We start from the raw sequence: 23,638 nt of genomic DNA, 5'->3' as shown, positions 1-23,638 counted from the left end.
CCTTGTTTATATCAATTACCTTCCAGACTGTGTTCAATTCTCGTCAATTAAGCTATTCGCGGATGACTGTGTAATTTACCACAAAATTTCTAACCTTGCTGATATTCAAATTTTGCAAAATGACCTTAACAGTGTAACTAACTGGTGTAAAAAATGGCACATGAAGCTTAACATTACCAAGTGCAAAAATATGAGAATATGCCGGCAGCCCAATAAAACATATACGCATGAGTATTTTCTTCACGATATTCCTCTTGTACATGTTAACTCTGATAAATATCTTGGTGTACATATTTCTGATAACCTGTCATGGAACACTCACATTGACCACGTAATAAAGAACGCTACTCGCATGCTAGGTTATTTGCGCCGGAATTTTTCTTCCGTACCTTCATCTTTAAAATTAACCCTGTACAAAACACTCATCCGTTCCAAATTAGAATACGCATGCGCCATATGGGATCCTCACCAATCCACGCTCACCCAGGCTCTAGAATCTGTTCAAAACCGTGCCGCTCGTTACATATTATCATCTTATTCACGTCTTGCCAGTATCTTATCTATGGAAAATACGCTTAATCTCACCAGCCTTTCACACCGTCGCAAATGCTCTCGTCTTTGTTTGTTTCACAAAATTTATCATCACAACCCTACTTTAAAAGATCAACTTATCACTCCACCCCCCCCCCCCGTTACGTGTCATCTCGAATTGACCATTTCAGTAAAGTTGGTGTACCATATTGTCGTACTGATATGTATCATGAATCATTTATCCCCAAAACCAGCGTAGAATGGAACCGCCTCTCTCCCACCATCGCTGCCATCATTGATGCCACTCTCTTTAAAGCAGCCATTCACAACGCTTCCTGTTGAATCGCTCTTTTGTTCTTGATTTCTGTTTCTATGCGGTTTGTGTAAAACAACTGCACCTTATGTATGTATCTTACCACTCCTTTCTGTTATGCCCTATGGGCCTTGAAAGTATTTTCAATAAATAAATAAATAAATAAAGTTACCTTTTATATTTACGTAATGGTCAGAAGCCGTGCTGGTGGCACGCTGTATAGTGGTCATGTGTGCGCATACTTTACATCGAGGTTTATTACAGGGCATGCAACCAGTAGTTTCCGGTTGGCTGATGGGAGAGTTAGTAAGAAAGTCACCTAAATTCTTATAACGCCGGCAGACAACGCGTGGTGGTTCGAGAAATATACGTTTTAAGCGTTCACTCCGAATTGGGATATCGTGATGTTTTCAAATATATATATATATATATATATATATATATATATATATATATATATATATAGATTGCGAGAAGGGCTGTCTTAGGTTGCCGTAACAAATAGTAAAAAATGGGTATAGCTTCCAACAAAACTGTTTATTGGTCGACGTTTCGGTCGGATGCCGACCTTCAAGGTCTTGATCCGACCGAAACGTCGACCAATAAACAGTTTTGTTAGAAGCTATACCAATTTTTTACTATATATATGTATATCAATTTAGAGAAAGAGAAAGCTCACAAAGCGCGCAGAAAAAGTATAAGTAAAGAGTCGGGTACATAGCAAGAACAATAACAAAAAAGGTGTACTCACGTAGCGGCAATGGGACTTGCCTTCATCAGACTACAGTTACATGACACTAACAAAGAAGGTTTACTCACGTAGCGGCAATGGGATTTGTCTTCATCAGAGTGCAGTTAAATGATCATGTAACTGTACTCTGAGGAAGGCAAGTCCCGTTGCTGCTACGTAACTAAACCTTCTTTGTGATTGTTTTCTTGCTGTGTATCCGACTCTTTACTTGTACTATTTGTGCGCGCTGTGTGAGTTTTACCTTTCTCTGTCTCTCCCCCCCCTCTCTCTTTCTCTCTCTCTCTCTCTCTCTCTCTCTCTCTCTCTCTATATATATATATATATATATATATATATATATATATATATATATTGCCGCGAACCATACATTGGGTTTGTTTATTTGTGTTTTGCTTTTACCGCCCGGCTGCGCCGGTCTGTGTCATCTCTGCGCCAAGGGAAGCGCGTGTTCCATTCTTTCTTTCTGTGCCGCATGTGTTATCTGTTGTGATAGGGAGAGCATTCCGATCTAACGTGAACAGCCCAGAATAATCTTCTTGGATCTACTATGTTCTCGATGTGAATCGACGTTTCGAGAACCACGCGCGCCGAAAGATAAAAAGCCTGAAGTGCGGACGCCGGAGCTTTCGATTCTGCGACGCTCGCCGACGCAAGTCACTTTGTTGACCGCTGTTTCGCCGCCTCTGTATTCTTTTGAATTGTTAGGGGAGCACAAGTTCGCTCCAATAAGCTTGTTTCTCCTTCAAGACAACTGCGTCGTCCTTGGCTTCGTGACAATATATATATATATATATATATACATATATATATATATATATATATATATATATATATATATATATATATATATATATATATATATATATATATATATATATATATATATATATATATATATATATATATATATATATATATATATATATATATATATATATATATATATATATACTGCCAGAACAGAGGCCCTCGCTAAGCATGATGCCAAAGGTAGCTTAGGAGGGTTCAACGCTGGTCGACCACTCTTGACATGTCGTAGACTCTCTAGTCACGGCACGGGGGTTAAAAAGAAGGTCCCCTTCACCCCGAGTAGTCCGAGTGGCGCTGGAAACCACCCCCAAGCACAGGCAACAAAAATACCCTAACATAAATACCCCAGAAAGTGGAGGGGAAAATCGCCCCGCCGGTAGCGTAGTGGTTATCGCACCAGACCGGTATTCTGGAGGTCGTGGGTTCGGATCCCACCTGGCGGGCATTTTTTCTCCACTTTCTTTCCAAATTTCTTATGTGTTTCAATGACCTACCACGTCCTCCCCTTTGCTTTCCGAGGTTTTCTTGACTGCCACCTCTTATTTCTGTCTTATTTTCAACGAGCCCCTCATTTCCCATTCTGATTCGCTACATGCATAGCGAGGGCCTCTGTTCTGGAAGTCGTGGTGCCATAGGAAGCTTAAGAGGGTTCAAAGCTGGTCGACCACTCTTGACATGTCGTAGACACTCGAGTCACGGCCCGGGGGTTAAAAAGAAGGTCCCCTTCACCCCGAGTAGTCCGAGTGGCGCTGGCTACCACCCTCCAGCACAGGGAACAAAAATACCTTAACATAAATACCCCAAAAAGTGGAGGGGAAAATAGCCCCGCCGGTAGCGCAGTGGTTATCGCACCAGACTGGTATTCTGGAGGTCGTGGGTTCGGATCAAACATGGCAGGCATTTTTTCTGCAGTTTCTTTCTTTCCAAATTCTTTATCTGGTTCAATGACCTACCACATCCTCCCCTTTGCTTTCCGAGGTTTTCTTGACTGCCAACTCTTATTTCTGTCTTATATATATATATATATATATATATATATATATATATATATATATATATATATATATATATATATATATATATATATATAGCGAATCAGAATAGGAAATGAGGGGCTCGTTAGAAAATACAGAAAACTGCCGGCAGTCTACAACGCCAAAGAAGGCATAGGGGAATGGTTAGACTATTTGTTACCGTTAGTGGCGTTACATTTTTTTTATTCATTACGTGAGAAAGAAAGAAAAATTCCCCGCATTTCCTCGAGGGGAAGCATGTGAAAGTGCGAATGCACGAGTTGAATTTGCGCGGTTCGGTAATGTTCGCGAAAGAGAGATCACACACACACACACAACTACAAAGAAAGAAAGATGCATTTATTCAAAGACACCTAGTTGTGTTGTCGTTGTACTTGATTGCTAGAGCGGATCTCAGCTTTGAAATTTCGTGTCAGTACTCCTTTAAGCGGGTGCATTAGCCCTTCTCACGCCCGATTCTTGGCCAATCCCCCACGTGGGTATGTGCCATGTCAGCGGCCAGGCAGCGCGTGCCCATCTCCCCCCGTTGCCAAGGAAGACGAGGAGATTCCTGGCCAATCCCCCACGTGGGTATGTGCCATATCAGCGGCCAGGCAGCGCGCGCCCATCTCCCCCCGTTGCCAAGGAAGACGAGGAGCGCGCGCACCCGCAGCTCTTGCTATGCGGACGGCGGCGGACGCTTCAGGATCGCTTAAGAAGTGCATTCGCACTTAAAAAACATGCGCCCGAACCCACGCCTTTCGATTAGATCTCGAATGCCTTACCAATTCGGATATCTGGGCGACTATGTTCTCCTTCACTTTCTGGGGTATTTATATTTACTACAATTGTATCTGACGCTTGAGGGTGGTAGCCAGCACCACTCAGACTACACGGGGAGAAGGGGACCTTCTTTTCAACCCCCGGGGCGTGACGCGAACGTCTACAGCCTCTGATAAGCGGGTAACTGGCGGGAAACCCTCTTATGCTACCTTGGTATCAAAGTTGCCAGAACCGAGGCCCTCGCTAAGCTTTCGCACGATAAACGGGTTTGGAAATGAGGGGCTCGTTAGAAAATACAGAAAGAACTGCCGGCAGTCTACAACGCCAAAAAAGGCATAGGGCAATGGTTAGACTACTTGTTACCGTTAGTGACGTTACATTATTAAATGTATATATATATATATATATATAATCTAGAGAAAGATGAAACTCACATAACAAAGAAGATTTACTCACGTAGCGGCAACGAGACTTGCCTTCATCAGAGTACAGTTACATAATTTTGCAGCAAAATCATGTAACTGCACTCCGATGAAGGCAAGTCCCGTTGCCGCTACGTGAGTAAACCTCCTTTGTTATTGTTCTTGCTGTGTATGCGACTCTTTACTTATTTATTTATTTTATTTATTTATTCATACTGTAAGCCTAATTAAATGCTCATACAGGAGTGGTACAGTGCAAAAATACGACACTTTAACAAATCTCTTCAGAGGTGTTAGCATAGAAGGGCTAATAATGGCGATGCATGTTTATATTTCACAGGTTAACACACTTTCATTGATATTCAGAGTTATACAATATTTCAACTTTAGCAACAAGCATGTCAACAGAACGCGCTTCAACAACTTCACTGGGTAATTTTGTCCATGTTTCTTTGGTTAGTGGAAAATAGGAAAATTTGAAAGTGTTACCACGAGGAACAAAAGGCCTGATATTACAGCTATGGCTGGTTCTACGTGAATGATAAAAAGGAGGCCGGATTTACGAGTCTTTGTCTATGTTTAGGGCGCCGTGATAAAGAAGATAAAGGAACTTTAAGGATGACACCTGTCTGCGGCATTTTAATGTTGGTAGGCAAGCTTGGTCGCGGAGTGCGGTTATGCTATCGTACCGTGAGTATTTCGAGTAAATGAAGCGGAGGGCCATATTTTGTATCTGTTCTATCTTATCAATGAGGTATGCCTGGTGAGGGTTCCATACTACGCTCGCGTATTCAAGAATGGGACGTACTAGCGTTGAATACGCTGCTAGTTTTGCTTTAGGAGGGGCCGCTGATAGTTTTCTTGGCAAAAATCCTAGTTGTCTCAATGCTTTAGCGCACATATTGTTTATATGTATATTCCACTTTAAGTTTTTAGCAATTGCTACACCTAGGTATTTCACACTGTCCGTCTGAGTAAAATATGACCTGCTAGATCGTAATTAAAACATAGGGGCTGTTTTTTCTGTGTTACTGTGATACATTTTTGTTGTGGTTGCGCTAATCTGCATTCCCCATTTGGCGCACCAGGCAGAAATGTTAGCTAGGGAAGTGTTTAGTTTCATTTGATCGACTATATATATCTATATATATATATATATATATATATATATATATATATATATATATATATATATATATATATATATATATATATATATATATATATATATATATATATATATATATATATATATATATATATATATATATATACAACGTTCTTGATCTGTCCGAACGAAATATCGGTGGTTACGGCTCGGCACGCGATCGCCTGAAGTCATTCCGTTCCGGTTCAGTTCCGGTTCGCTAAATCGCAACCCGAACTGTTTCGCAAACCGTTTCGGTGGGTTAATTTATTAGCGAAGGGCGAAAACACATTTTGCAGTTTAAACCGACGATTAAAACTAAATAAATTCTGGCGCATTCAAAATACTGCTTTTTCCCAGTAAAAGTTGGGAAATTTTGAGAGGCAACAGTGAGCCATTAGGACAGATATAAAAAAAACATATGAGGTAGTGACGAATTGCCACGTGCTTTCGTGTCGTGCCAGCCCTTATGTTGTCCTAGGGACTACATAAAGCCAACAAGGGTCATATCTGTGTGTGGGACACGACCGCCTTTATACGTAGCGACCTGCCCATGCGCCCTGTTTCTGCGTGCCGAATTTGTTATTGCCTGTTCGTTTTTTTAGTTCTTTTCGATGCCACTTCACCGGTTGGCGCTGCTACTAATCCTATTTTTTCCGCCGTATACGCCTTTGCTCCTCCTGCCATCGCTATTACTTTGTCGTTTTCTTGCTGCGTTGTGCTCAGCCTTTGCCGATTCCCCCTCGGGCACGTACACACGTTTTGTGGGCTCGACGATGTGCTCAAATAAGTGTTTTTGACGCGAAATTATTACTTGGCTAGGCTGGATAAAGCACGCACACGGCCAGCGTCCACCGAACACGCACCCACTCGGATATAATTCGGAAATAAGTGTCCACAGCTGCTAACCATTGGCTAACGCGTTTCATGGCGTTCCACGCGTTCGATAACGCACGTAGTTATGATTAAATAGCCCCCCCCCCCAAAAAAAAAAAAAATATTCAACGCGTTTCAACAGAAAAGAAATTAACAAGAAGCCTTTTCGCGCACTGTTTTGTATAGTGCAACAAAAGAAAAACACTGTAAGAAACACTCAGCGCGTGGCCAGTTCCAATTGGCTTACGATGCATAGACGAGTATATAACAAGAAAAACAATCTGTAGTCAAGTGTTCGACGAAAGTTCGTCTGGTCAGGTATCATGATGAGGACGAAATGCGGTCACTGACCAAGTCAATGTGAAAACACAGAGACGTTTCGGAACCCGTACGGGTTCCTTGATCACGGAACCCGTACGGGTTCCGAAACGTCTCTCTGTTTTCACCTTGACTTGGTCAGTGACCGCATTTCGTCCTCAAAAACAATCTGTGTGCGTCAGAAAAGTTTCGCGCAGTCTTGGTTTACGTTCAGCTTATGTGCAGGCAGTGAGTGTGATACCGAGGTTGCAAGTTATAGTCGACTTAAACAGGAGCAAGTTCACTGGATGAGAGCGCGAGTGCGCCCTTCATTGAGCGGCCATGAGAGGAGGCGCGGCGACAAACCTAGCCAAAAGTAAAGGTTCCGATCGCTTCGGTACGATGGCAGTGGCTCAAAAAGATATCTCGAAGATAACTATAGTTCTCGCCGCACGCATTTAGCGGGGACGGCCGCCATACTCAAGTCTGCCATTTGTTGGGCTACCCCGACGGCGCTCCGAAAAAGCGGTGCTCCGTTATGGTGAAAGCGCTCCAGCCGCTGAAAAGCCGTCGATTAGCGCTCCCTTCGATAAAAAACATTGTTTTCCGGCAAGAATGAAGCGCTTCCACGCACGGATGGGCCCTGTTCGAGTGCATATACAAATCCGAGCCTTCCCTGTGTACTTTTGCACGTGCATGGACGAGCTTCACGTCAAAAGAAAGTTCCTCGGCTTAAACTGAAAGCCGACAAAGTTTCCGCATGGCTAAATAAACGAAAATGCTCAGAAATAAAAAATGGCAGTCGCGCAGGCGGAAATGGTAGCAGTGTAGTATACGTTGACGTTTGCGAAGCAAAGACACGGTTCTATTGACTTAACCATTAATTCTCGTTGCGGGCTGGTATTAGACGTAGTGATCTTTACAGTCGGCGTTGATTGGTACGACCGCTACTTTTTATGCGAGGAGTCGCCGGCCGCACTGCGAGCGAAGCGAAGCTGCGAGTTTGGGGATTAAAATTAGCCCCATCTGACGGAACGCGCAGTCCCTAGGCGGCAGTCTCCCATTATCTCCGGCGGCGATGGGCAGGTCGCTATCTATAAAGCCGGTCCTGGTGTGAGATACACTTTCGCCCGTTTCTTTTTTTTTTTTTTTTTTGTTGAAATGGCGATCTCCTCTTTGGGATGATTTATTACCATGGATGTTAGGTCTGGGATCGGCGTACCGTCTAGTCCCCTCGGTAGAATAGCAGGGGACGTGTTTGAGTCCCAGCAGTGTACTTTTCTTTTCATCAGTTGTGGCGTATCAAAATAACCCTACAGAAGCCAAGTAAATGGTACCTATGAATTCGATTATTTGGCCTGCTACGATAACTTGTTTGCGGTTACCTACTTGAGGGTGCAAACCAAAATTTTGTTAAAAGCGAGCTTGGGTTAACGCTCAGTCGCTAATCGTTACTTTGATTACGGGGATGAATTTTGTGATAGCTATTACGGACGCGGTCGTCACTATGAGTACATCTCTGTTACGCCTGACCACCCCGCCCGTTCTGTCCGCTAAGCTGCGGAATCTTATAACAGATTATTATGCGATTGTAAACTGAAAAGTGATTAGACTGCCATTTCTACTGCGGCTTGAGGGAAAGGCAAAGGAAATGGAGTGCACTGAGGAAAGAAAGCGCAGCAGGGAGCCCACCAGCATACGCTCCAGGGCGCGGGACGGTGACTAGAGGCCAGGGGGAGAGGGTGAGTAGGGGGAGGGACTTGTACAGCACGAGATGGAACTCCTTGGAGGAGGCGCTCTTTAATTTGCCGGCAGCAGTATCGACCTATCCCCCGGTACCAGTAGCAGTACCAGCAGAGCAGGGAATTTCAGTCGGTGAAGCTCATATCCGAAAAAAAGCATCCCTGAAAAGACAAAACAGCCGAAAAAGCGCAAGGTATTAGCGCTGGGCAAATGGAATAATGCGGGACCGGCCTTCGTTTCTGCATGTGTCGTCTACTTCATTAGCGCCGTATGTTATCGAAGACGAAAAAAGTGAGGCCTGCAAGGTCGCGTAATAAAGTTTCTTGCAAAAGGAAAAAGTGCGTGCCATACGCTAACAGCTTCCTCTGTTATATCTGTGATATAATTGGATCCGTTAAAAATGCGGTTGTACCCTGTACGCGTCCTGAAAAACTAATTGTTATAAAGCACCACACCACTCGTGCATTCCCCTTGTACGTTTGGATATGTTAAGGTTGGACAAAGGAAGGGCTGTTCAGAGCAATATATACCTTTTGGTTTTTCGCTTATTCGGTGGCTGAATGCAGCAAAAAAGTGCATAAATTATTCGTAGGGAAATCGGCGCGGAATAATTTAAAACCACAAGAAGGGCCCCAGGAAACAGACTTGTCGAATACTATTGGCGCGTTTGATTCCTCGAAGCTACTTCTGTGCTAAGAGGCGCACCGTATATTGAAGGCCAGTAAAGCTATTTAGACCAAACAGGGATCTTTACGTGCGTCGAAAGCTCCACACATGGAGGTTTTGGTTTTTGATGTACGTGAGAAAAATGGCAGCCGGGTGAGCCGAGCCCGCCTCCTCGTCGTCAGCACCCAACGGCTCATCCACCGAGCAGCTTTTGAAGGCCACACTTCTCAGGTATTTGCGTTCTCCAGGTGTTCGACCATTTCAAAGAAAAGTATGAAATGCAACAAGTATGCACATTTCGGGTGCTGGCCTTCGCCGTTGCGCAGTGCAATACTTATTGCCGCGCTTTAACCGACCGCATAAACGGCTCTGCCCGACCACCCAAAAGCTGGCTGGGACCAAACAACTAATGTCTCATAAAAGGGTGGCGCTTTGCGGCGATAGTCGCCATTGCAGAGGCTTTAAATAGCTACTCCCAGTCCGCCATGTCCTTAGTGCTCGTATACTAGGAGCACTTTTTAATGACGCCACCGCAGGGCATCTCAGGTTCTCAAAGGCCCACGACTTTGTCCGCGGTTCGCATTATGGCCAGGCTCCGTGGCCAGGCATATGTACGAGCGTCGCAAAAACGTTGCTTTCTACGTCCCGTGTTTCCACCGTAAGCGATCTACGTCAACCGGTTGACGGTGACCTGTTCCTAGCCCTGTGCTTTGTTTGAAGCAGTACGCATGTACTTGTATAACCTACCCTTCGCTCACCCGCACGGCCACACAGGTGCACATATAAAGAGTACACGCGCTTATATATAGCCCTTGTCCTTGCCCTTTGCGTCCTACGTTTGTAAATTTTCACGCGTAAAGCCGCTCTTCACGGAGTATATAATAACGGGAAGCCATAGTTGAATTCAATCGTACGGCTACCTCCCACAAAATTGTATTAAAGTGCTAGGGGGTGTCAAGTTCCGGATTACGACTAGTCTGCGCGCGATGATTGCCGCCAGCGCTTTAAACTTACCCGCCGTGTTTTTTCCCCTTGGTCGTGTTTTTTCCCCTTGTGTGCACTTGTACAGTGGTTGGATCAAAATGCCATGCGCATTGGCAAATACTGCAGTTACGCCTGTTCGTGCACTGCAGTCAAACGTCCTTGGTTGCTCTTCGTTGCTCGTGTCCATTCACTTATGCGAACAATTTTGCTGGGTGGTCTGGCTTCCGATCATGCAGTTTGGGTACCGTTTCTGTGGTGAAGGGGTCTTGCTGCACGTGAGAGCGGGCGTGTAAATTCTAAAAGGGCAGTTCCCGCGAGTATCGCTGTTAAAGTTACCGAACCAAGTGGGTCTTTCATAAACGGCCACAGCTGCACCAATGTGCTTCCAATATTTGCCCCGTTTTCTGTTCTCTTGTTTCAGGAGCTCCCTGCGTGGGGGAGAGCTGGCCACGCAGACGAAGTCGCCGTGGCTGATGGCGAAGGAGCCGCCATCAGCAGCGGCCGGTAGCCCCGCCGGTTTGAAGCCTCCACCCCACAGCGGAGCAGCCAGTGGCAGCAGTGGCCCACGGAGGCGCAGTAGGCTCCCGGCTGTGCGAGTGAGACCGTACTTTGCACCAGTCGGTGGACCGGCCAGTGGCGGCAGTGGCCCACCGCGGCGCAATATGCTCCCGGCTGTGCGAGTGAGACCGTACTTTGCACCAGTCGGTAGACCGGCCAGTGGCGGCAGTCGCCCGCAGCGACGCAATATGCTCTCGGCAGCGCGAGTGAGACCGTACTGTTTCCCAGCCGGTGAGAGTTCCCGAAAGCCCCTGACGGGGTATTACGTAAGGGGGAAGGGGAGCAAACAAGCATACACAAAGACAATTACAGGCCAACAAAATAAAGTAGGATACAATTCAAAAATTCGAATTACAAGGCAATAATAATAACAAAACTCGTTATATAACTAATAGCACGATTCAAAGTGGCATAAAAATGTGAAAAAGCAACTGGTTACACAACTAATACACAGAAATTACGACGGTGCGGTTGTCAAATGAGTTTCGAGTAAGGTTTTAAACTTTAGAGCATTACGCTCATTGGCTATGGCATTTGGAAGCCGATTCCAATCCTCAATTGTTAACGGAAGAAAAGATTCGTTGAAAGCGTTAGTTGAACCTTTTAAATTTGGAACACTCAAAGAATTGAAGAGACGGCGCGCAGTTCGAATTGGTGGAGGAAGCAGGGAGCGATGTAAGCAAGCAAAATTGAAATACAGTTTGTGAAACAAACAAAGGCGGGCTATTTTTCGTCTAAGATCCAAGGAGTTGAGAGACAGTGATAATTTAATAGTAGTAACACTTGTGCGGAAATTGTACTGGGAGGTTATGAATCGAGCCGCGCGATTCTCAATGGCTTCAAGGGCGTCGATTACATAAGATTGGTGTGGATTCCAACTTGGATAAGCATATTCGAGTTTGCTATGGACGTAGCTTTCGTAGGCGAGTTTACGAACTGAGGCCGGTGAGCAGGACAGGGACCTTCTGATGAAACCTAATGTTTTGGAGGCATCGGCCGTAAGCTGTGCGATATGGTTAGTTTGCTGTTGATGAGTACACCCAGGTATCGGTACGATTCTGCTAGAGCGAGATGGTTAGACTGCAGGGAATAAGTATATATTATGTTGGAACGCTTACGGGAAACTTGCAGAAATTTACATTTAGAAATATTAATTTGCACCATCCATATAGAACACCAATTTTCAATTACGTTTAAATCATTATGGAGGGCAAGTTGATCAGAGCTACCACGTATACGGCGATAAACGACACAATCGGCAATAAACGACATAAGACGTATGGAAGATGTAACACTTGAGGGAAGGTCGTTCATAAAAATTAAAAAGAGGAGAGGGCCAAGGACGGAACCTTGAGGTACGTCAGAGGTACGTCAGAACGGTGACCTGCGATGACTGTGTATTGGGATCGATTAGTGAGAAAGGCTTGTATCCATGACAGTATGAGCGGGTCGAGATTAAGGGAGGAAAGTTTAAACATAAGTCGTTGATGAGGAACGCAATTGAACGCCTTAGAAAAATCGAGGAAGATGACATCGGTTTGAAATGAAGAGTCGAGGTTTAAGTGGAGGTCCTTAGTAAACTCAAAAATTTGTAATTCACAAGAAGAACCAGGACGAAAGCCATGCTGATTTTTTAAAAAAGAAGGAGTTGTTTTCAAGCTGGGTTGCAACGCTAGAGTAGATTATGTGCTCAAGCAGCTTACAAGGTATAGAAGTTAAAGAAATTGGACGATAATTTGAAGGATCGGACGAATTACCTGCTTTAAATATTGGAGATATGCTGCTTAGCTTCCAGTCATGCGGAATCGTGATGTCTTTTATCGTTCGCGTGAATATTATTTGCAATATTTTGCTGGAAAGAGTTAGTGTACCTTTAAGTATTTTAGCTGTAATTTTATCTGCTCCCGGGCACAAGATATTTTTTGTTTTTCTATAAGTTTAGCGATACCCAAGCAGTGATTCAAATCGGAAGCATTTCGGAGAAATGTTGAGAGAGAGAGAGAGAGAGAGAGAGAGAGAAGTGAACTTTATTGAAGTCTCCGGCGGAGGTAGCAGGGTGCCACGCAGGGCCCTCTTGCTACCTGACTATATGGGGCATGGGTAAAGCGGGCCTATCAAAGTCATTTTCACGGGTGAAAACGGACATAAAATATGTATTCATGACGTCAGAGCGTTGGTCCTGCGGTACCTCCGAACCGTCGGAATTTCTCAAAGAAATTGTATGTGTGTGGTTGTTTTTCGAAGTTAGGAGATGATAGAATTTACTGGGGTTAACGCGTGAAACGTTTAGCATGTCATGGTGGTCAAACTTGTCTTTAGAGCGTCGCAGAGGACGCGTGTATTCATGAAGGCACTTGAAGTATTTAGTCCACTTGGCTGTGCGGTGTTTTGCCTCTTGAAAGAGGCGTTTCTTCTTTTGCGATAGTTTTTTTAAGACATTAGAATACCATGGTTGATTGGAATTGCCGCGAATACGAATAAGGGGAACATATTTTTCGATTAGCTCTTGAATTTTATGTTTGGAAAGTAGCCAATTTTGTTTGACTGTCCTGTAAGGGCGGAAACCTTAAAAAAGCTGTAGAAGTTTTCAAGATCGGTTTTGATGGCACTAAAGTTTGCTTTGTTGTAATCCCGAATATATTTTATGGAGGGTAATCGACGAAGAATCGGAATGGGCATGCAGAACAAAACAGTTTTGGGGTCACTTAGCCCATTTATGCACGATAATGGTTGAATTAGATCAGGCTTCGAAGAAACAACCAAATCAAGAGTGTTAATGTCACGTGTCGGCATATTGACTGCTTGGGTGAAATTGAACATTAGTACGAAATCCAGAAAAAACTTTTGAATGACGGGATGGTGCGGACAGGTTATTCCAGTTGATGTCAGGAAAATTGAAATCCCTGTATAGAAGTAATTGGCACGAGGAAAGCGACAGTAAATATCAAGCATGACGGAGTGAAGGTCGTAAATAAACGCGATATCGGAGTCAGGAGCTGGGCAACACGCTATAAGTATGTTTGCACTAGAAGGAAAGGATGTATTTACGCAAAGAACTTCATGATTAGTGTCAATTTTAACATGGGAGGTAGGCAAAGCAGTTTTGACAAAGGTTAGGACACCACCACCCCTACGCCCGGTCCGGTAAAGTCTGTACACGTGGCATGATGTGTTATCCTTTAGTAGCTCTTCGTCTATAATCGAAGTAGTCAGCTATGTTTCAGTTAGTATTCCAATGTCTGTGGCATTATCGTCCAAGATGGCCTCAAAAGCTGCGCTTTTCGGAAGATAGCTTCGGACGTTCGCAAGTAAAACTGATGCGGAATCGTAAGTAGGGGTGCGGTCTTTGTGTACAAATAAGGGCGCTGAGGAGTAGGGGGAGGAGTGAAACTTTATTTTTGATAAGAATAGAAGAGAGTTAGGGCCTTCGCCCTTCCGCACAGGTGCAGTCCCTATTCTGGGATCCCGTTCGTGAAGGCCGCCGCTCTCGCCCGTCGAACTAGAGCCCTTTGAGACTCCAGCCTCGAGCGATTGAGCAGGGCTGCCTCCCATGCCTCTCTGGTAGGGGAAGGGTTGGGGGATAACGCAGGGTTGCTCTGGCATGCCCACAGCATGTGGAAGGTGTCAGACACCTCCCCACAGTGCAGACACCGCGCATCTGTTTTAGGGTCGAAATGCTTTGCTACTGCAGGGCACATAAATGTGTTCGTCTGCAGGCGCCGCAGTGTTCGCTCATCGACCTTGCTCAGACCCTTTGCAGGGGCTGGGTAAAGCCGGCTGTTATCGCAGTAATGTTTTACGATTTCTCTAAACCGCAGAAGTGGTTTGCTAATCTCCGAGCCAGGAGAACAAGGGTGAGGCGCCCGGTGGGTAAGCGCTCGGGCAGCCGCGTGCGCGGCCTCGTTACCTCTCAGACCCTGATGACCTGGAGTCCACACAATTTCTTTAGGTGCGGGGTCTACGAACCGCACCACTCGTTTTAAAATACTGTAGGCCAAGGGTGGTACCGTGCCCGCTAAATAGCTTTCACAGGCTCGGCGTGAGTCCGTGATTATTGTTCTTGACTTCGGGTCCGATGCGGCGAGCGCTATGGCAATCGCCTCGGCTTGCGTAGAGTTAGGAGCCCGGTAGGAGAGCCCATCGACTTACAGCGACAGCGAATTACAGCGGCATGAAGAACCCTAGAGGTGATGGTCCTGCCACATCAACGTAGAACACACCGCGCCTATTTCCGTATTTCCTTTCCAGGGTCTTAGCGCGTGCTTCCCTCCTGCCTTCGTGAGTGTTCTTTTCCATGTTACGCGGAAGTGGATGAACCCAGAGCCTGTACCGCCACAACTCCGGGAGTTTGCGCGTCCCCTCTGGGGTGCACTCGTGTTTGATTTGTAGGTGATTAAGCAAGTAGCGCCCCGGCGTCGTCTGTGCGAGTCTCGTGTACTGATTTGTGAGATGAGCCTCTTTCAGCTCTTGATACGAATTGAGCACTCCCAGCGCCGATAACCTGGTGTTGGAGGTAGCCACTGGAAGGCCAAGGGCTCGTTTTGTGGCCTTCCTAATGATGACGTCAATGCTATTCTCGTGTTGTTTGGTCGTACGTAGGTAGGGTACGGAGAAGACGATCCTACTGGTTACAAAGGCATGGGCGAACCGGAGCGCGTCCGTGCCCCGTAACCCGCCGCGCTTGTTGGATACGCGTTGTATCATCCGTCCGACCTGTTCACCTGTTCTGTTCAGTTTGGCAATGGTGGTCTCTGGGCTAAGTTTGTTGTGAATAAGCAGACGCAGGATCCTGATTTCTTCCACTTCTCTGATAGAAGCACCTGTTAAAGAGGTGTAAAGCCTTGTGTTCTCTTTAGGATTGGGTTTAATGTGCAAAAGTTCTGATTTTGTTGGGGCACATTGGAAGCCGCAGTCATTAGCATAGCTTTCGACAATGCTGGCAGCCCTTTGAAGGCGGTCCTCCATTTCCCCAAGGCTGCCTTGTATGCTCCAGATTGTTATGTCATCGGCGTAAAGGGCATGTTGTACGCCCTCTACCCGAGCTAATTTGTGCGGCAGCTGCACCATAGCGATGTTAAAGAGTAGCGGTGACAGGACCGCTCCTTGTGGAGTACCCCTTGTACCCATGTAATATGGACCGTACTCCTCATCTTCGATCCTCAGCAATGCTTGACGTTTGGAGAGGAAATCTCTGACGTACGCGAAGGCTTTCTGACCACAATCCGTTGTGCTTAAGTTTTGTAGTATGCTGCTGTGCCGGACATTGTCAAAGCCCCCCTTGAGATCGAGGGCAAGGATGGCTTTATCGTTTGGTGGCATTGTAGTTGGTCGGATTACGTCGCGCTGTAGCTGGAGAAGGACGTCCTGTGCTGACATATGTGGGCGGAACCCGAACACAGTGTCAGCAAAGAGGGCCCTGGACTCAATGTGTGGAGAGAGACGATCCCGTACCATCGCCTCCATGAGCTTACCCGCGCATGAGGTGAGCGAAATTGGCCTCAGTTTATCAATATTAACAATTTTTCCTGGTTTGGGTATAAAAGTGACCAAGGAGGTCTTCCATTCTGGGGGAGTAGACGGCCGTCCCGGACTTGATTTATGTAATCTAACCGTTGGAAATAGGCCGAGTCTGAGAGGTTCGCCAATAGTTGGACTGTTATGCGGTCTCTTCCTGGGGCTGTGCCTCTGCGCATCTTAGCTAAAGCTGCCCGAAGGTCTTGTAGTGTAAAGGGGGCATTCATGTCTGGGTTCTGTTTGCCAGCGTACTGATACTCAGGTCCATTGGGGTCTTCCGTGCGGCAGAGATATCTGTCACATAGAGTATCCGCGAGTTGGGTTGTCGTGTCTTGGTACCCGTGCAGGGCTCTTCGGAGTTGACGTTGTGTTTCCCCTCTCGTTTGAGTTGGATCAATGAGACTACGAAAAAGGCGCCATGTCCCCTTTGATCCCATTTGACGCGCAGCCGAATTGCATATCTCTATCCAATTTGCGTCGCTAAGTTGGACAGCGTATTCCGCTGCTTTTCCAGTTAGTTCATTTATGCGGGCTCGAAGCTTGCGATTAAGTTTCTGTTTGTTCCATCTTTTAGTAAGGCTCCGGCGTGCCTCCCATATATGCATCAGATGGTTGTACACACTTGGGTTCTCTTCGGTGGTCTGAATGGTTGTAACGTATTGCTGTTGTAAGGCGGTGATCTGTTTTGCCCACTCCGTATAGCTAGCTGCCTGTGAGGAGAACAGGTGAAACTTCTTGCAGCCTAAATTCATGCCAGTTGGTTAGTTTGGCCTGGCCCCACTTTCTTCTTGCAGCCTTCGCCAAGAGGGTGATCCTAAGGAGGCAGTGGTCGCTATCGAGTGTCTCCTCCAGGTTTTCCCAAGTAGCGTCTCTACTATTTCTAACTAGGTATAGGTCGGGACACGTGTCGCGAGTAACCGAAATTCCCATACGCGTGGGACATGCCGGTTCCGTGAGAAGCGTAAGTCGAAGCGTGGAGATTAACTCCGTTAACTTGCGTCCCCTGGCGTGCTCGAAGTGGTATCCCCAATGAAGGCTCGGGGCGTTATAATCCGCAACTATCACAAGGGGTGCTTTGTCGGTCGATTTAAGTGCTCGATAGAAAACTTCGTTAAAAGTTATGCGGGGCTTGTGAGGGGGGCTGTAAATGTTGAGCACATGTATTGGAGGATCACGACGTCTAAGTGGAAGGACCTTTACCATACTGTATTCCTGTTCGGTTTCCAGATCTAGATCGACTTGGAGCGGTGTATACGCCTTGTTCAGCAGGATGCAACTCGTAGGGCCCCCCTGGAATGGGCTATACCCTGGAAGTTTAGCATCTGCTCCAGGCTCTTGAAGAGCCAGAATAGCTGGTGCGGGGCCGAGGGACTGGAGATATAATTGGAGATGGGACCTTCTTTTTCTATTCCGAAATCCTCTCAAGTTCCATTGAATGATCATGAATTTCTCATCTGGAGTTTTGCTTCGAGCTTTCCGCTGCGGTCGGTTAGCCATGATTGAAGATTATTGAGATTTAAGAAACATGGCCTCCTCCCAGGATTAACGGTGTCTCTAACGGAGGCACCAGTGGTTCCGTGGGGGTAGTGGCCGAACTGAATTCTTGCGAGCCTGTCGCCGGGCGCGGCACCACCTTGCGCCTACGCGAATCCAGGAGTTTGTTGCTGGGCTAGTTGGTGCATATTAAGTTTAGAAGAAACCAGCTGAAAATGAAAACAAAGGACTAAATGTTAACAAAAACTGACAGGGAGAATGCTGGGACAGCCTAAATTCATGCCAGTTGGTTAATTTGGCCTGGCCCCACTTTCTTCTTGCAGCCTTCGCCAAGAGGGTGATCCTAAGGAGGCAGTGATCGCTACCGAGTGTCTCCTCCAGGTTTTCCCAAGTAGCGTCTCTACTATTTCTAACTAGGGATAGGTCGGGACACGTGTCGCGAGTAACCGAGTTTCCCATACGCGTGGGACATGCCGGTTCCGTTAGAAGCGTAAGTCGAAGCGTGGAGATTAACTGTGTTAACTTACGTCCCCTGGCGTGCTCGAAGTGGTATCCCCAATGAAGGCCCGGGGCGTTAAAATCCTCAACTATCACAAGGGGTGCTTTGTCGGTCAATTTAAGTGCTCGATAGAAAACTTCGTTAAAAGTTATGCGGGGCTTGTGCGGGGGGCTGTAAATGTTGAGCACATTTATTGGAGGATCACGACGTCTAAGTGGAAGGACCTTTACCATACTGCATTCCTGTTCGGTTTCCAGATCTAGGTAGATCGACTTGGAGCGCTGTATACGCCTTGTTCACCAGGATGCAAGTCGTAGATCCAGGATGCAAGATCCTGGGGCTTGGAATGATGGCCTGGCCATCGAGAAGTATTTGAATGTCTTCCTTGATGTGTCTTTTGGCGTGAGGACGGACGACAATGTTCTCTGATATTTGAGATGAACACAGGAGGCCACAAGCTTTAGCACATTGGCGTACTAGAAGTGAGATACCAAGCGTTGCTGTGAGCTTCCTTTAATTTCTGTAACTCCTAGGGCATGGGCAAGGTGCGCGCGCACACGGCCGCTACACGTGCCGTTGGCCGAGCGCAGCACTCCGTGAGAGGTCGCGTGGCGCTATCACGTGACATTCAGCGAGACTACAGGGGGTAAAGTCGCTGATGTGCTTGGTGAGTGCACTACTTGTCTTCCCCGTCTCCGCGTGGGCTCTTAGCTCAATCGGTAAGACAACAGGCTCTCGCTTTGTTACTCTGTTGGTTTCTGGTCCGATTGCTGGCGGTGCCAGTAACTTCTTTTATTTGTTCGCGCGAGTTTTCTGTTGACACCAACGGTCGCGAAAGAAAGCTTGGGGGGTAGAAGTAGAAAGATTCGCTTTAAAACAACAACTAAAAATTAGCTGCTGATGGCAACACTTTGCTCGTCTATTGGGCATGGGAAATACCAAGGTTGGCAACACCGAGGCTTGGGTAAAGCGGTTGTCCACGACGCCAGCGAAGACACTGATGTGCTTTTGTCGTTGCGCGGCTTTTTATACAGGCGGGCACCTTTATCTGAAGATTTGGCGCGGCCACCCTCCTAACAGGAACATGGCTGCCCGTGTAAACAAAAATAATATGTAATGCAGGCTGAAGGCAGCTGCAAGCTTATCCAGGTACCGTTGAACATGGACTGCTCACGTTGGCGGTCCACCCCAGAGTAGACCAGAGGAGGTACAGGTTGCGCAGTGTCTGCATTTGAACTTCGATGATAGGTGCTGAAACCGAATTCTTACACGCTAGCCGGCATGTTGCGGCGCTTTTTTCCAAGGTAGTTTTTTTTGTTCACTTTCTTAAAAGCTCTGGTTCAATTAGCACAGCGAATATTCCCTTTGCCAGCGCCCATCTAGCGCTTAACGCTGCCTTTTGCATGCTAGCTCCCAGCTTCACCACGACGCCTCGCGATGCATGTGTTTACCTTATACCGAACGCCGTCTCAGCTGCTCACAGCGAAGCAGTAATGGTTACGCAAACCTCCCAACCCTTTCTCGCGCATGTTCTGCGTTTTTAAAGAAACTGACGACCCGAAACACATATTCTGGCACGCAACCGTGGATGAATCCGCCGGCCGCGCCTACTCAATTCCTGAGTGCATCGTCACTTCTGGCCGGCCGTAATGACCGCCATTTTTGTTCAGTTTCGGTTTGAAAAAGAGCATTTTGGATCTTCGTTAACAATGCAGAGACGAAACTTTGGCCCTCCAAATTTGGCAGGTAGCACCTTTTAAAGCATGCTACCGGAAAAAAGTACATTTAGGGTGCCGAAAATATCGTTGCAGTTGGCCTTTAATGGTATTAACTGCTTTGTTGGCAAACAGTCTTGATTCATTCTGTGTGTAGCCTGTTTAAAGCAAATCTGCAAGGTCACCATTCCAAACGTTTCATGTTCCACCCTGTTTTGCTCTCTCCTAGCACTTTTGATAGTATTTCGTGCTAGGATACAATCTTTTCTTTTCTGAGTTGCCATTATTGTGTACTGAGTGTAAGGGGAGATGGATAGTCAACTGAGGTGTCCAACTACGTGTCCTGCTAACTTCGCTGATTTTTGAGCTATGATTCACATTTCTGAGGGTATGTGGAATAGATGTTTACTAGCAGTGTGAGAAATGTAATGATAGGCGAATGATAGGCGACCGACCTGACGTAAACAAACGTTTCGCAATGCATACACTAAAGCAGCACCATTGTGTCTTGCAGTGAACTACAGAAAAGTTCAACTATCCGCTATATTTGTAAGCAATTCTAAAAATAAACGCTATCCCACGTTTTGACAGAAAAAATAACACCGTAAATACCACTCTGCATCACATGAAACTTGAAGTGACCTGGCGGGGCCACATAGGGGCGCATTGAGTGAGGCGCGTTTAGCGCCATTGTTAAATGACTTCGTGTGCGCATCTGAGGATGCCACTTCGTGGGGTTATTCTCGAAGAGTTAGATTTTGGCACTATAATAAACAAATCAAATTTTTAGTCGGTTTTGCTCTCCATCCCCCCTTAACCTGCATGCGGTTCTTTCATCCCTGCTCGCAGGTGTTGGTCAAGGAACGACTACTGCAGCTGGCCAGCCTTCGGCTCTCACGGGTGCTGGCCAAGCAAACACTCCCGGAGCGCGGCAGCCGTGGGCACTCGCCGGTGCTGACCGAGGAACGACTACTGCAGCTCCACAGCCTTCGGTGCTCAAGTGTGCTGCCCACGGAAAGACTTATGCTGCTTGGAAGCCTTCGGCCGGCACGGGTGCTGGCCAAGCAAACACTCCCGGAGCGCGGCAGCCGTGGGCACTCGCCGGTGCTGACCGAGGAACGACTACTGCAGCTCCACAGCCTTCGGTGCTCAAGTGTGCTGCCCACGGAAAGACTTATGCTGCTTGGAAGCCTTCGGCCGGCACGGGTGCTGGCCAAGCAAACACTCCCGGAGCGCGGCAGCCGTGGGCACTCGCCGGTGCTGACCGAGGAACGACTACTGCAGCTCCACAGCCTTCGGTGCTCAAGTGTGCTGCCCACGGAAAGACTTATGCTGCTTGGAAGCCTTCGGCCGGCACGGGTGCTGGAGCAAACACTCCCGGAGCGCGGCAGCCGTGGGCACTCGCCGGTGCTGACCGAGGAACGACTACTGCAGCTCCACAGCCTTCGGTGCTCAAGTGTGCTGCCCACGGAAAGACTTATGCTGCTTGGAAGCCTTCGGCCGTCACGGGTGCTGGCCAGGCAAACACTCCCGCCGCTTGGCAGCCGGGGCCACTCGACGGTGCTGGCCGAGGAACGACTACTGCAGCTCCACAGCCTTCGGTGCTCAAGTGTGCCGCCCACGGAAAGACTGATGCTGGTTGGAAGCTTTCGGCCGTCACGGCTGGTGGCCAAGCAAACACTCCCGGAGCTCGGCAGCCGGGGCCACTCGCCGGTGCTGGCCGAGGAACGACTACTGCAGCCCCACAGCCTTCGGTGCTCAAGTGTGCTGCCCAAGGAAAGACTACTGCAGCTCGGCAGCCTTCGACGCTCACGGCTGCTAGCCAAGCAAACACTCCCGGAACTCGGCAGCCGTGGCCACTCGCCGGTGCTGGCCGAGGAACGACTACTGCAGCCCCACAGCCTTCGATGCTCAAGTGTGCTGCCCAAGGAAAGACTACTGCAGCTCGGCAGCCTTCGACGCTCACGGCTGCTAGCCAAGCAAACACTCCCGGAGCTCGGCAGCCGTGGCATCCGTCGGCGCTTGCAGTTGCTGGCTACGGAAACACTCCCCCAGCGCGGCAGCCCCGGCCGCCTGTAGTGATCTACCTGCGAAGCATTCTGCAAAGCCCACCGCAAGCAAACCAACCTAACTCAGGTGCAAACTGCGCCGACACGGAGAGCAAGTCACTTGCAGGATCATCGAAGATGCCGTGAAGGAGAGCGACTTTCGCCCTTCACTGTTTCAACGAAATACTGTACAAGTCACCTTCAAGCTTTTCATACCAACACCCCTCACTTTGTTCTTGATTTTGTCTCGGCTTCTTTCAATAAAACTTGAATGGTTCACAACGTGTGGGTACGAGCTAGTTTGTATTTCATGATAAGAGTTTCAATCGCCAAAATATTTAGATGGACGTAAAGACATGCGCTACTTTCAACTGAAATCTTGGGCGCTATTCTCGACTGCACAAATTCCTGGGAAATTCGCCATGTTTTTTGCGTAAGCACAACGTAAGCATTCAGTGACGTGATGCACGTATAGCTCTGACGGCATGCAGTGTAATTTGACGCTTCACTCATAAAGATCACACCCAAGATATCAAATATTGTGCATAAAATATATAAAAACACTTGACATGTACAATAAAAATTAAGATGGTAGCTGAGGCTGGCAAGAGAAACACATTTCTGCAGTTCAGAATTGGCGGCAACACCACAAGACGATCGAGTAACATTGATCCAAAAGCGAACGAAAGGCGGATGTCGAGCTAAAGAACATTACAGAATTTTTTTCCAGTATCCATTTATTTCTTTCAAACGCTTTTAGTAACATAGCTGGGCTCTCTACTTCAATGCAAGCTTTGTGGCGTTATCACCTTCCCGGCCGTCACCGCCGCCACGCCATCGTCTCCTGCTATGTTACAAGTTTATGGCGTGATCACAGAAAAATACGGCGGCAACCATCGCTTGTATGACACACAACAGCAGTGAAGCGCTACGCCTGATAACCGCGGAGCGCACAGATGTCGCCGATTCACTCATTCGTCAAGCGCGACTTCAATCTGAGCTGTAATGAACAAACGAGACACTTTTTGTTATTAAATGCGAATGCATTTCTTAGTCGGGGGTTGTCGTGCGTCCATTGGCCGGCATGCGCGCAGCTGTTATCTCTCCGCGCTCCCCTCGCCCTAGCAACAGCTGTGGCGCGCCTAGCAACCGGAGCAGGTGGTAGCTCGGGCGAGGGGAGCAGCGGAGGGCAAGGGGGGAGGAGGAGCGCGCACGGGCTTGTGAGGGCGTTCGCATCGCGGAGCTCGGGCGGAGTAGCGGAGAGTGAGTGGAGAGGAGGAGCGCGCTCGGGCGTGTGATGCGCTCGCATCGCGGAGCTCGGCGGGAGAGAGTGCTCGCGCGCGGGGCGGGCGTGTTGCGCGGGTCTCTCTCTCCTCTCCGCGTACCCTCTTTCCGCTCGCTGCGCTCGGAAAAAAATATATAAATGCAGTGGAGAGCGCGCCTCTCTCCGTGACTGCTTGCCGCAGCGCACTCA

The 23,638-nt window shown here is 47.5% G+C and overlaps 1 protein-coding gene across 4 annotated transcripts in view; it reads left to right on the top strand.

The window, feature by feature from the left end:
• LOC144165215 (uncharacterized) overlaps positions 1-22,410 on the top strand; it is a 40,402-nt gene extending 17,992 nt beyond the window's left edge. For 3 of the 4 annotated variants that reach the window (XM_077695350.1, XM_077695334.1, XM_077695342.1), the window contains exons 5-6: positions 10,758-11,125; positions 20,966-22,410. In XM_077695350.1, the coding sequence (XP_077551476.1) occupies positions 10,758-11,125; positions 20,966-22,311 (1,714 nt within the window). In that variant the 3' untranslated portion in view covers positions 22,312-22,410. The remainder of the gene's footprint in view (positions 1-10,757; positions 11,126-20,965) is intronic. The other variant, XM_077695360.1, reaches the window with a different exon arrangement.
• Positions 22,411-23,638: the final 1,228 nt, after the last annotated feature.

Source organism: Haemaphysalis longicornis, unplaced genomic scaffold (assembly GCF_048455015.1).
Source record: "Haemaphysalis longicornis isolate Haplotype H1 unplaced genomic scaffold, Haemaphysalis longicornis Haplotype H1 scaffold_1, whole genome shotgun sequence".
Classification (NCBI taxonomy): Eukaryota; Metazoa; Arthropoda; class Arachnida; order Ixodida; family Ixodidae; genus Haemaphysalis; species Haemaphysalis longicornis.
This window is presented reverse-complemented; position numbering and strand designations above follow the sequence as displayed.